Source organism: Hipposideros armiger, unplaced genomic scaffold, assembly GCF_001890085.2.
Source record: "Hipposideros armiger isolate ML-2016 unplaced genomic scaffold, ASM189008v1 scaffold_426, whole genome shotgun sequence".
NCBI classification, from domain to species: domain Eukaryota; kingdom Metazoa; phylum Chordata; class Mammalia; order Chiroptera; family Hipposideridae; genus Hipposideros; species Hipposideros armiger.
In genome coordinates, this window is record NW_017731776.1 from 1,547,305 (window position 1) to 1,561,120 (window position 13,816).

Here is a 13,816-nt window from a genome sequence, read left to right on the forward strand (position 1 = left end):
GGACCGCCAGAGAGTCCAGTCTAGAAGCCAAGCAAGTCAGAGGTGTCCGGTAGACCATGGGGCGGGGACAGGTTGAACTACAACAAGAACCCTTTCTCTCCTCTGCCCAGTCTCCCCAGGACTCCAAGGGAGGCACCACTCTGGGGGTCCAGGCAAGTGACTCAGGTGGATTGGATCTCTGGGAACAATCCAGGGACCTGGTTACCAGAACTGGGGCATGAGGTAGGGATGGGGTGTTAGGAATGAGGTCAAAGCCCAGTTACCAGAACTGGGACACTTTCCACGTGGGATTTGTGTTCTTTATATCCTTCCTGCAGGAATCCTGGGAAACAGGCTGCATGAGCACCCAGGGCTGACACAACCTGTCAGGCTGGGGGGACAGGTGGGGTCGGCTGAGGCTTTGGGGCACCAAGGTGGCACTTCCCCTGTCTTGGCCTACTGCCTTGCCCTAATAGCAGCCTCCTTCTTGCCTGGCGCCCCCCCAGTGTAGGCCCAGCCTTGCAAGAAGAGCCTCAGAGTAAACATCATGTTTATTGTGAACATTCAACTTTACAAAAACAAAAAAGTAACAAAATCCATGACATATCATACACACCCACACCCACATACACACCCACATACACATACATTGTATCTCATGTCACAGTATGTACAAAATCAGGCGAGGAGAAGAGGGGGGTGGGTTGCCAGTAGGGTGTACTCATTTCAGTGTCCAACAGCTAGACATGCTTGCTCGCTGTTCAGCCTGGGTCCACGTGAGGCCCGTCTCCACTCAGCAGGGTCAGGGGTCAAGGGTCATGGGGGATGTGGGGTTTGGGGTGGCAGGCAGCTGAGATAAAGGGGGCGGAGAAAATGATCCCGTCTCTGGGAGGAGGGAGAGAGGGCCACTGCGCAGCAGAGAGCACTGAACAGTCAGCAGGCTGGGTTCAGGTCTCCTGGTGTCCCTTGGGGCCAACCACGTTCCATGGGCCCTCGTGTCATCTATAAAACGAGGGCTTTGACCCCCTCTAAGCGCCCTTCTGTAGAAATCTGTGGTCCGAGGTCATATACAATTGTGGCAAGGTGATCTGTCCCCTTGGGAGGTTGACTAGGGACACAACATGCCACAAAGGTGGGAAAATCTGGCAGATAAGAGCTGCAAAGCACCTGGGGCGGGGCTTGGCCCGAAGCAGGAGTCTGACATGTTTCCACCCCTCCCTGGCCTGGAGCTCTTGGGAGACAGTCCACCTTCCCTTTCCGCTTTCCTGGAAGCTCTAGCCAGTAGAGAAGGGCTGAAGTGGTGGGCACACTGCAGAGGGACGCATTTCCTGAAGGGACTGAGATCCCTCCCACAGCCTCACCCAAAGGGACCCTTGCCCTGGGGCTGGCCCATCCCATGCCTCTGTTCCTCCACCTCAAACTCTGTGGGGTGGTGAATGGGGTTAGGCACATCCGTTCAGGCCAAAACACACCAGGAGCAATGATGCCCAAATGCCACTCCACAGAGTGGGGGTGACTGTCCCCTTGGGCTGAGGGGTGGGCCCTCAATGTAACCTGCCTTGGTTTGAACTCTGGGCTCCATCACTTGCTGGCTGATTGATACTGGGCAGGTTACTTAACCTCTCTGTGCCCCGGTTTCCTTCTGTATCCAATAGGGCTAAGAATAGTCCTAGTTTATAACTAACTGTGTTGTGAGGATAAACGACATGATGCCCATGGAGCGCTGAGCACAGTGCCTGACACTTATAAAGGATGTAAAATAAACATGGGCTCCAGCATTGCTATTAGATAGGAGCGGCTCAGGGACGCACCCCAGCACCATCTCTAGACCTTCTTCCCCTGTCTTCTCGGCTGTGCCCTGGAGCAGCTGAAGATCAAAGCTGGAGTCCAAACAGCAGGCACCTGGCAAATGGATGAAGGAGTGATGGGGACTTTGGGGTTTGCATTTTCCTGGAATGGAAATGGGGGTCCAGGCCACTCATCAATGGTCCAGACTCAGAGCCTACACTCCAACATCTCCAACTTGTTCCTGTTCTCTTTGGAGGGCTAAGATCATTCAGCACAAACGTCAGAAGTCTCATCATCACCATAACAAAGCATAAAGGACTCCGGACAATGCCTGGATGAGCTCAAGTGAATGAACAAGTCCTGTAATGCCCCCTCCCCCCATTTTCCCCAAGGCCTCCACAAAAGCTGCTTCCTTAAAAAACAAAAATAGAAACCTAATAAAGCCCAGTGTCCAGTGTCCCTGAAATCTAAGTTCCAAATTCTGCCATCACCCCAGCAACAGTGTATGAGATGCTTGACCCAGCACTTGGGTTGATGTCATTGGCTGTTACCAGGGCAACCTAGATCTCAACAGGTTCTGGCTGAAGCACGCCATTGCTCCTTCTTATAGGTTCTTCTAGGGGGACTTGGGCCGGAGGTGCTCTTGAAATGGAAATGGATGTGGGGGCTGGAGGCAGCATCTCAGAGAAACCTCCGTAGCACGGGCCCACAGCCTGCAGCTCTTGTACTAGGCCTCAGACTAAGCGACCATGGGGGGCAGAGGCAGGGAACAAAAAGGAGGACAAAAAGCACCAGAGCCCACTCGAGTCCGGTAGCCTGCAGCTGCCCAGACACCTGTGTTCTCAGCTTTCCATTCCTGCCAGAGTGCCTGGGGGTCACACCTCCCAGGAGAGAGGGGATGCTAAGACGTGTGTTTCATAAAGGAGGATATTCCAGTGGTCATGTTGAAAAGCATTCTGACCTCTCAAATGTCCATCCTCTAGGTGTAGGCTGGGCTCAGAGACCCTCATAGGCGGTACGGTATGGGGAGGAGAACACTGAGGAGGGAGTCCGAGTCCTGGGTGCTTTCCATTCCTGGCTCTGCCCCATTGTGCGGTGTGATCCTGGGCGTCATTTGCCCTCTCTGAGTTCTTCCCTATCTGTACAAGTAAGGAGTCAGACTGGGTGGCTTTCTCAGCTCTGACATTCTTCCACTCTCTTGGGGGAGCTGGTGAAGACTTAAGCGTGGGGACCAGGGAGCCACCAGCCTTTGAGACACGCTCAGACAGGCGAGAGTACCAGGCTGGGGGGATCCAGAAAAGCTGATTTTATAATCTGTGCATGAGGTCAGTCTGCTTTGCCTCTTGCCCTTGCCTGACTCTGTAGCCACTGCTGATTGTGACCCGTGCCTAGCCAGATCCCACCTGCGGCCCAGTCCTAGGACCTATCCCTGCTCTGCCCCTCAGTCCCGAGGGAAGTCCTCAGCCTTGCCCATCTTATCCACCTGGAATCACAGACCATCTCACCTTTGGTCTGAAGAGCTCAGGAATAACCAAAGCAAAGGCCTCAGTTCACAAATGAGGAAGGCCGGCCCAGAGAGGGCAGGGACTTATAGAAGGCCCGGGCTGGCTAGGAGCCAGAGGCCCCTCCTCCGTACTCAGTGCTCTGCACACACTCCATGCTTCTCCCTGCTCACTCAGCTCCCTTCCTTCCCCAGAGGCTGCAGAGCCATGCAGAGGGTATAGGTGACGTGGCTCTGCCAGAGCCTGGGTCCTCTGGGGCACAGTGCCTCTGCCTCATGCTGCTCCCAGCTCAGCGGCCCAGGCCTTGTCCTGGCCACAGAGGTGACCATGCCAGCAGTGGGCACAGCGGTGGGTGGGCACAAGGGGTGATTATGGCCCTTTGGCCTCCTGGGGTCTTGGTCCCTAACTCTCCAGGCCAGAGCTGGGGGGGGGGGCGGGGAGGAAGGGAATGTCCTGGAAATTGAGGTGGGGCTGGGATAGGCATGGAACCAACACTCAACCCGCTGCACACAAAGAAACGAGGAAAGAGGGGGAAGACAGAGGGTGTGGGTGTGGGTGTGGGTGGGGTGGGGATGTGGGGGAGAGGCTCCATCAAGAGCCCACTGCCCTTGACTGTCAGCTGGTGGACAGATGGAGGAGGGGTGAGTCTGAGTCTCCTATGTCTCTTCTCAGCTGGGGAAACAGCTACACAGACTGTTGTGGCCCCGAAGGGGGAGGGGCCAGGCCTATTGCATGGGGGTCGGGGTGGACAGATGGCCCGCCCCTGCCACTGAGATAGGGGCCCTTCCCCCATACACTACCCCATGGGAGATGCTGTTGAGATCCGTGGAATCAGGTGTGGTTGATGGAACAGGGTGTGGTGGGGGTAAGAGATGGTGCTGTTACAACACCAGGAGGGTGGGCAGAGCCATGGGCACTGCTACCCACCCCCGTAAGGCCCTGGACTCACCCCAGGCATGACCTGTTGACTTGAGCTGCTTGTCCCCATCCAAGTGGGATCAGGGGACAGGCATCGCAGGGCAGGGCATTCAGGAGGTATGGGTGTAGGTGGGGAAATGAGAGGCATGGCCAGGAGTGAGGCGGGGGGGCGAGGGGGGCAGTGTGGGTAGGCTGAGGAGGGAACGTGCCCCCCCTCCTGTAAGGTCCCCAAATGGGCAGGCAAGGGGGGGCCTGGATGAGGTAGCCCCTCATGCCTTAGCCCTCCCCTTGCAGACATCGAAGGTGGTCTTTGTTGCACCCCCGAAGGCCTCCACCAGCTTGTCTTCCCAGGGGAGGACGTTGCCCAGCAGTGGCCCAGTACAGTTGGCAATGCCCAGGACCTGGGCAGGTGTCAGGGCGTGGTCCCACAGGTTAAACTGGGCAATGTCACCCACGAAGGCTTGGGTAGCATCAAACCGGCCGCCCAAGGTATCCTGGAGCAAGACAGCAGACAGCAAGGAGAGAGACATGGAGTAAGGGAGCAGAAAAGATAGGCAGTCAGACTCAGAGAGGCAGGCCCCGGGCCCAGCTGAAGCCCTGCCCCCATGGTTCCAGCCCCGCCCCTCAGGTTCTAGCCCCGTGGGCAGTTCTCTGGTCTCTCTAGGTCTCAGTCTGCCTGACCATCTGCTGAAGGGCTGGGTCAGACTGAGTGATCACTGCTGTGCTTCCAGGGTCCCTCCACCTAGCCCCTCCTCCTCAGGGGCCCTGGGTGGGTGGGACATCTACTTGGGCCTCAAGCTCCAACATCGCTCTGAGCCTTACCTGCTCTTGGCCCAGGATAAGGATCCCATGAGGCTTGATGGGGTGCCAGGCAGCCAGGTTCTCACCGGAGCCCCGCAGCTCCCCGTCCTGGTAGGCAGACCACAGGCCATCCCTTGTGGTCCAGGCAATGCAGATGTGGTGCCAGCCATTGTCCTTCAGGCTCAGGGGCAGCTGGGCCACCTGGAAACAGGTCCCCCAACCCCAGGTCAGAGGTCCCAAGACTCAAGGGTGGAGCAGAGGGGTGGGGGACCAGGACACCCATGTCCTTCCTTCCAGGGACTGACCCACGGCTTGACCCTCCCCTTCCCCCCAGCTCAGTGTCTTTCCCACCCCTCTTTCCGCTTTCCCCATGACCTAACCAGGCAGCTTCACTCGGATCACGGGGACTAGTTAGTGCTGGTTTTCAGTTGTTTCCAGGTAGTTTATTCACTCTCTCACAGGCCTGTAAGGTCACGGGGGGCGGGAGCCGCATCTCCAGTCCTACCTTCCCCTGAATGCCTCCTCACACAGTGCCTGGCACACAGCTGGGCACCAGAAGTACTGGTGGTGGCGGAACAGGCCTTGGCCTCAGAGGCGGGGCACTGGCATCCAGCCGTGGCTCTTCCCCTGTGGGACCCTGGGGAAGCTGCCCTTTCCTCCCTGGCCTCGGTTTCCTCGTGTATAAAGGGAGGAGGTCAGGAAGGAATGGTATATTAATACGCAGCCACCTCTGCCTGCCCCGCCCAAGGCAGACATGGCCAATCAATCACGAGCCTAGACTCGGCCTCAGAATCCTTCTCATCACGGTGCTCTCGGAGGCCACTGCTGATTAATTAGCACTGGCCTGTGAAATGAAAGGTGCTTGCTGCCTGAGGATCTGGGGCTCCCGAAGGGCTCTCTCATGTCCTGTGTTCTCTGAGATCACAATTTAATGCAACATTCTCTGAGGCCTACTTGGTGCCAGGCCTTGATCTGGACGCTGGGGATATGAATCTGGTCCTAGCTGTAAATGAGCTGAGTCTGCACAGGTGGGAAGGACTTCAGGGACAATATTACAAGACAAAACAGCACAGGGGCCATTGGGGAGGTTCAGAGGTGGTAATGGCCCAGAGGAAGAGGGGGATGTGGGAAGGGAAGACATGGAGTCTAAACACTAAAACTGGAAGGACAATGGACTCTGACCATTCCACTGCAAGGAAACCAAGTGGAGGATACAGCAGGGGCAAAGGCTTAGAGGTTGGAATAACAGGGGAACTGTGAGTAGCCTGTGAGGTTGGCGCTCAAGAGGACGCCAGAGGTTCCCGGAATTGGGCTGCTGTGTGCCCTGTCCAGCGTGCTGAATTTCTTCTACTAGGTACTGAGTGCTGAACTTGGGCAGAACCAAGGATGGCAGCCAGGGGGTGTATGAAGGGAACCAGCAAGCAGGATCTAGATGTAACCCGGCTTCCTAGGTCTTCTTAGGAACTGTTGGGCCACAAGAGAAATTCCCTGATCCCTGGGTCCATCTCCTTCCTCCTCCTCCAGGACACCCACAAAAGGCCCCTCCTGCTGAGCAGGGTTCTGGTGGGTCTTGGGAGGAGCCCCTCCTTAGGTAGGTCCTTGAACCTCTCTCTTCACCCAGGAGAATGAGCAGGGCCCCAGGGCAGACACTTCCAGCCCTGCTCTTAGAGCTGGGTCACTGGGGAAGTCACGGAATCTGTGAGCCTCACATGCCTCCCCTGTAAATGGGAACACCACACTCACAGCCCCTCCTGGACACGAGCCCCTCTCTAGCCAGCCCCAGGTCTTTTGTGTGCCTTTGTGTTCCCAGAACCCAGCCTGGCACACAGGAGGCATGGCATGCGTACTGAATACACTGAACGGGAGAACTGAAAGGCCCACATGTGTGGGGCGCAGCGCAGTGCGGTGCTCCTGCCCCCATCCCTCCGGCTCTGCCCACCCCCACTGACCTTGTCGTTGATCAGCAGCTCCATGGGGTCATGGCCCGCCTCCAGCAGCACAATCTCGTTGGCCTGTCCCGGCACTGAGTAGGAGAAGGGGGTGCCCTGGCCAGTGCCGCCCGACCTGGACCGCAGCCACACGCAGGCGGTGAAGGCGTAGAGCTCAGGAAGCGCCTTCCGCACGCGGGCATACATGTAGTTGTTCCGGATGGGGATGCTGATCTTGAAGGCATCGGGGGGGCTGTAGGCCGAGGACCCTGAGGGGGGTAAGCAAGGCAGACACGGTGGGGGTCAGTGGACATTGTCGAGGGTGGGGCAGGCAGGGCACCCTCCAGACGGGGGGACTACTAGTCCCTGAGCACCTGCTAGGTCCTGGGTGCTTTCATGGCCTTCTCTCCGCTGTCTCTCTGTTAAGGGCTGTGGTTTAGAGCCCAAGGGCTGTGGACCTGAGACATCCTGAGTTCAAATCCTGTCTCCACCATTTCCCAGTCACGTGACTTTCGACAAGTTCATCTTACCCTCTCTGAGCCTCAGTTTCCTCAGTGAAATGGGGTAATAATATCTTCCCCCCCAGGGTTGTGTGAGGATTGAGTGGGACAAATTATGTAAAGGGCCTGGCTCATAGTAGATGCTCAACAAATGTCAGCTATTGTTATCATCGTATTTTAGGGTTCTTTGCCTATTTATTTAACAAGCACCATACAGTGCTTTCGATGCGCCAGGCACTGTTCTAAGCACTTTTACATACATTACCCCACTCAATCTGGTAACAACCCTATGAGGTATGTACACACTATTATAATCTCCATTTTATAGGTAACATTAAGAGAGATTAAGTAATCTTCTCAAGGCCACATAGCTAGTAAGTGGCAGAGCTGGGATTTGAACAAGACAATCATAGGACTCCCTGTTCTCCAAGGTGTCTTCCTGCTCCGAGTTCTGCGGACTCTCTAAGTATGTCTTGAATATCAGAGGGCTCTCTGCAGGGGGTAGATTGGGGAGTCATTGCCTCCAAGGGGAGGGGATAATACCTACCACACACACCTCCAGGGTAGGAGCCCTTCTCCCCCAGCTGATGGTTGAGGGCTGGGGGTGAAAGCTGATGTGGTGCATCATGGTAAGATAGGAAGGGGCTCAGTGACTGCCTCTTCCAACCCATTCCACAGATAAGAAACTTGAGTCCCAAGATGGGACATCCAGCCTAGTTGCTTGCCTCCCTCTCTGCCCTGCAGCCTCTTGAGGGGGCATTTCCCTCAGTCCCTCAAGAGATACAGTGTAGAGGGACCCGTGGCAGGACTGAGCAGGGATGTGCTAACCTTTCTTGTCCCAGGGTGCTGGCCCTGGAACCCGCTAGGTCATGCCTCCCCTTCAGCTGTGTTCCTGTTATGGCCCCTCTACTCTAAAATTTACTCTCCACCTCTGCTTTCAAGGACTAGCTTGAGGCCCACCTCTTCCAGGAAGCCCCCTGGATTTCCTTCTCCAGAACTCCAGTCCCGAATCTCAGCCAGTCCCCGCTAATTGCTCATGGTTTTCCCTGGCATCCCCAACTTGTCCCTAAGCCTCTCAAGGGTGGTCTTCACAAAGTTTCAAAGATGAGAGGTCCCTGAGAGCTCGTGAGCCCTAAATCCCCATTTTTCAGATGAGGAAAATGAGGCCTGGGGAAAGAAAGCAAATTTCCAATGTCACAGAGCAAGTCAGTGACAGCTGGGAAACCAGGAGCTAGGTCTGCTGATGCTCATACCTGTACACTGTCCATTACATCATATTTCTCTGACCCTTGGCAGTGCCAAGCCCAGGTGTTAAACAAATGACAAAATTCTGATCCACTACTTACTGGCTATGTGACCTTGGGTAAGTCACTTGACCTCTCTGAGCTTCAGTTTCCTTATCTGTGAAATGGGCATAATAACAATACCACCATGTGGTTTGTTAAGAGTAAACCAACTGATGTGTCAACTACTTAGCCCACTCCCAGAATATAATCAGTGCCAGAAAATACTGTCAATAATAATGATGATAGACACCAATTAGTCTCTCCCTCTTGTGTTTCGCAGACTCCTCCCCACCTTTCTAGCTATAGCCTCTGGAGAGCACAAGCATATTTTTCCAGTGAATCAGCCACCCTGAGGACCCATCTGAGGACCAAGGCCTCGCCTGCTATGCCCTCTGTGGGGCCCAGGACCCACCGTGCTCCAGTTCGGCTATGCGGTCCTGCAGGGTGTCCAACTCCTTTTCCACCTCCTGCCGCTGCCGGTGGCTGCTGTGACTGAGGGCCACGCGCTCCTTCTCCAGCGCCAGCACCTTGGCCAGCAGCTGCCCCTCCAGCTCGTCCATCTTGGAGTGCAGGGCGGTGGGCACCGCAGGGGCGGGGGCGGGGGCAGCTGAGAAGTTCACACGGGCTGGAAGCTCCTGCTGCTCACAGGGCAGAGAAAGAGGCAAGTGAGGTCACTTGGAGGGAGGACGGAAAGGGACATGGGGCGCAGAGACCCCCACCACTCCTGCTTAGTGACCCCAGATAAGCCTCAGCTTCCCCATATGCAAAATGGGGCTGGCAATACCAGCCTCAGGCAACAAATGTGTCTAGCAGCACATGGTTAATTAAGATCACAAGGTCAGACAGCCCAGGGTTCAAATCCAGCTCAAGGTTCAAATCCAGTTCAAATCCAGGTCACACCTGCTGTGTGACCCTGAGCAAATGCCTTTACCTCTCTGAACCCCTGTTTTTCTCACATGCCACATAGGAAAACTGTACCTATTTAGAAGGTTTGTGGGGATAATTAAGTGGTAAGTGCCAACAAACAGAGCCTGTTTATTGCAATTATTGTCTAGGGCAGAGTGTTCCAGGGTGGTCTCTGATACCCCGGTCTTGCCCAGGATGATGACAAAATGTTTAGAGGCCCCATTTTCTAAGAACCCGGTGGGCGCAATTGGGGCAGAAGCCAGGGGGCCTCTCCTTCCCCCTCCTCTGCTGGAGGAAGCCCATTCGAGGGGGAGGAAGACAGAGGAGGTCACAAGTCCAGACGCTGGGAAGGGGCAGCCCCTGAAGACACGTCAGGGGAACATCAGTAGGAAATTAATAATTCAATGAGCTTCTAGGAGTCAAATTAGACCTTCCCCGTCCCCTATGCTTCCTCCCTCGCCAGGGGCCCAGCAGTTCCCGCTCAACCTGCCCTGGGCCCTGCTGGCAGTCTTAGCCCCAGACCTAAGCTCACTGAACTCTGATTCCTTCACTGGGCAAATATTCAGTGAGCACCTGCTACGGGCTGGGCCCTGTGTCAGGTGCTGAAGAGACAGATGAGGGCAAAACAGAAAACCAAGGGCGCAGCCTAACATTTCCTGAGTGTCCTGTGCCTCGCACGGATGGCCTGAGGCTTTGGGGCAAGTACAGAAGACCCCTCCTCGGCCTCATTGGCCCAGCCCTGATCTTGCTGGTCAATTGCTGGGTGACACTGGGCAGGTCCCTTAGCCTCTCTGAACCTGTTTTCTAGCCATGTGATGAGTGGATAAAATGTGTCCCCTAACTCAAAGTGCTGGGAGGTGGAGAGGGCAGTATAGGCAGAGTATCACTGCCACACTCAGTGCCTGAGAGAAGGGAACTGCCACCATGGACAGTGACGTGATCCGGAGCTGAGGTGTTAGAGAGTGGGGGCAGGTGGGCTAAGCTTGAAGGGTCTCCTCAGGTCTAGCACCTTTCTGTCCTGTTTCCTTCCTTACAGCGTGGCATGCGGGGCACACATCTCAATGAGACAGTGTGCCAGCCCCATCCTTGGCACTTTATCCTGAATCCTCACAGCCACTCATTTGGGTTGGCACTCTTAGTGTCCCCATTTCACAGCTGGGGAAACCAAGGCAAAAGTCCTTCTGAGTTTTCTATAACGATGGGGGTGGGCAAAGCTGATGCCTCTGGAGCTAACGCCGCCTCTCTATCAAAGCATCCTTCTCGCTCAGAGGGGGAAAGACCTGCCAGGAAGGAACAAAACGTGGAATGCTATTTACACAGACACTGTTTTGAGGAGAAAACGGGTAAGTTGAAGGAGGCGGGGACACAAGCTGTTCTTTTGTCAGAGCCACTTAGCTCTGCTACCAACAGGAAGGCCAGGGAGGAGGTGGGCTCATTGGATCGTGTGCGGCCCCCACCCCACCCCAGTGTCTGAATCAGAAGAACATGACTGCCCCTCCCCCTCACTTTCCCATCTGCTTCAGGCGCAGGCTGTGCTGCGTGGGTTCCCCACCTGATGCCAAGTGGTGGGGGACAGGATGATGCCATCACCCCCACTCAGGTGCCAATGAGGCAGGAAAACAGGGACTTGGAACACATAGTGTGTCATGCAGGGAATCCAGGGTGGGGTTTGGTGTAAGTATACGGGGCCACGAGCCAGAGCCCAGGGTTCTAGACCAGCTCAGCGCCAATGTGCTGGGCTCATTAGCTCTCAGTAATAAGAATGCTAGCACTGGCAGCTGTCCTCATTGTCATGTGCTACGTGCCAGGTTTTGCACTAAGCAAGCACTGTGCGAACATTTCATAGCTCCTCTCAACAACCTGGGAAGGTAAGGAGGCCCACTTTACAGATGAGGGAACCGAGGTTCAGAGAGGTGAAGTCATCTGCCCGAGGTCACACAGCTGCAAAGTGGCAAAGCCAGGACCCCAGTCCAGGCCCTTCTGATTCTAGAAACTGTTCCCATTCTTCCACCCTACCCTGATAGTCTGGGTCTATTTGTTGGTCTGCCAAGGGGGCAGAATGTTGGCTGCCCTGCACGCCTGGAGGGCCAGCAGAAGAAGCTCTAGGGCCGGCCGAGTGGCGCGTTGGTTAAGAGCTGGCTTGGGACGCCACAGGGCCCCAGTTCGGATCCCACATATGAGGGCCAGTGACACTGCCCTCCACAGCTAAGATGCTGAACAACAGCTCAACCTGGAGCTGGGCTGCGGTGAGTCCCTGGCAACGGCATAGGCTGCAGCCCCTGTGGCAGTGGGTTGCCACGGGCTACCATATGTAGCCAGCAGCCAGCGTGAGCGGCCAGCAGCCACAGTGAGCGGCCGTCCAGAAGCCGGCGACTGATCTGCCTCGCCCGGGAAGAGCGCAATGATGGTGCCAACTTGGGCCAGTGAAGCGACGTCCTGCACAACTAGACTGAAGAACAAAAGGACAGCAACTTGTCTGTTCCCCTTCCCCCAATTAAAATCTTTAAAAAAAAAAAAAAGAAGAGGCTATAGTGGCCATAAGAATGCTGGGAGGGTCTGGCAGACTGTGTCAAATCGTGGCTTGGGGCAGCTCACAGGGTGGGCGCAGATAGAAGGGACCTGCCTACACAGGGTGGCTCAGAGGCTGGGAGGGCTTGAGGGAGACCCAACCACCTTGTCCCCAAGTGGGGACTGCTTCTTGCCTTTGAGGAGCAGAGGGAAATCCTGGCTTCAGGGTCAGGTCCCACCCTCTGCACAGCTCACCCCTGCCCAGGACAGCAGGGGACCCAGCCCCAGGGGCAGCAAGACAGGGTGGAAAGAAAGCTTGGCAGCAGTGGTGTGGGTCAGGTAACCTCACCTCCCCTATCCAGTCATGCCTCAAGTCCTGTGTGAGTCTGCCTGGGCCCACACCCTGGCTCCACCAGCCCAGGGACCTCGTCATATAAAGCAGCTGTGCCCCAGTTTCCCCATCAGCTAGAAGGGTACAATAATTAACACCTCATAGCATTGTAGTGAGAATTAAATGAGTTAATAGACATAATGCCCTGCGAATAGAGTTGGCACATGAAGTGCTATGTAAGTGTCAGTAATTATTATTACTAATACTAGTTAAATATCTCTTGAAGGGGCCAACCATTCTCCATCTCCAACCATAAATCTTTTTGTTTACTCATTATATTGAGGGAAAAAAGCAAGTTACAGCAGAACAGTTAGATTCCATTTAAATAAAGTTGCAAAGATTCAAAACTAGATCACATATGTGTAAAAGCACAAAGAAATGCAAGGAGAGAGGAATACGAATGCAGGACAGTGGTGACCCTCTCCTGGGGGTGGGAGGTCTGGAGCTGGGCCTGGGAGGCTCTGAGGGGCAGCAGCTAGTTGCGAATGTTCTAGTTCTTGAGCCTGGGTGGCCATCTGGATGGTATTCTGTATACATTTGTGCATGTCTGAGATTCTTCACAATGATTTCCTTTATTTTTATTTTATTGGGGAACAGCCATGGGCATTGGTTACACATTGCTTTCATGCTACAGTGGCATAGTTGACTCTTTTAAGGAGGAGTGGCCCATGCAGGGATCGAACAGGCAACCTTGGTGTTATCAGCACCACGCTCTAACCAACTGAGCTAACCGGTCATGCCCCCATAATGATTTTCTTTAAAAATTGGGGGGAAAATCCCAGAGCAGAGTCTCGGAGGGTAGAACCTCACCCTGGATCTTAACCGTAGCCTCACTCGGCCCCTTTGCCTCTCCCTAGTCCAGGTCACTGTCACCTGGGCTCCTACGCAGGCCCTTCCCCAGACAGCAGCCAGGGGCAGCCACTTAACTGCACAGCCAGCCCCTCTGTTTAAAATCCTTCAATAGCCCCCTTCCCCCACCGATAAAGTCCCTGCCCCTCTGGTGTCAGCCCCCACAACCCCCCTGCAGGCTACACTTCATTCCCACAGAAAGTCCCCGGCTGCCCCCAGCTCCCTCTCACCCTAGGGCTTCCATGCGTGCTATTCCTTCTACCAAGAACACGCTTCCCGACCCCACCCCACCTTCTCTGGCCAAAGACTGCTCACCCTCAAGATGGCAGCTTCCCTGATGCCTGAACTAAGATGCTCCAAGGTAGAGAGAAAGGGGGTTTCTCTGGAGGGACTGCAGAGTAGTCATCCATCCATCCATCCATCCATCCATCCATCCATCCATCCACCATCCATCCATCCA

The 13,816-nt window shown here is 55.2% G+C and overlaps 1 protein-coding gene across 1 annotated transcript in view; it reads right to left on the minus strand.

The window, feature by feature from the left end:
- Positions 1–511: 511 nt before the first annotated feature.
- The window catches only part of NPTXR (neuronal pentraxin receptor), a 22,006-nt gene continuing 8,701 nt past the window's right edge, over positions 512–13,816 (minus strand). The window contains exons 3-6 of the mRNA XM_019664572.1: positions 9,115–9,340; positions 6,938–7,185; positions 5,010–5,189; positions 512–4,681 (exon numbers count right to left, since the gene is read on the minus strand). Coding sequence (XP_019520117.1) covers positions 4,457–4,681; positions 5,010–5,189; positions 6,938–7,185; positions 9,115–9,340 — 879 coding nt within the window. The 3' untranslated portion in view covers positions 512–4,456. The remainder of the gene's footprint in view (positions 4,682–5,009; positions 5,190–6,937; positions 7,186–9,114; positions 9,341–13,816) is intronic.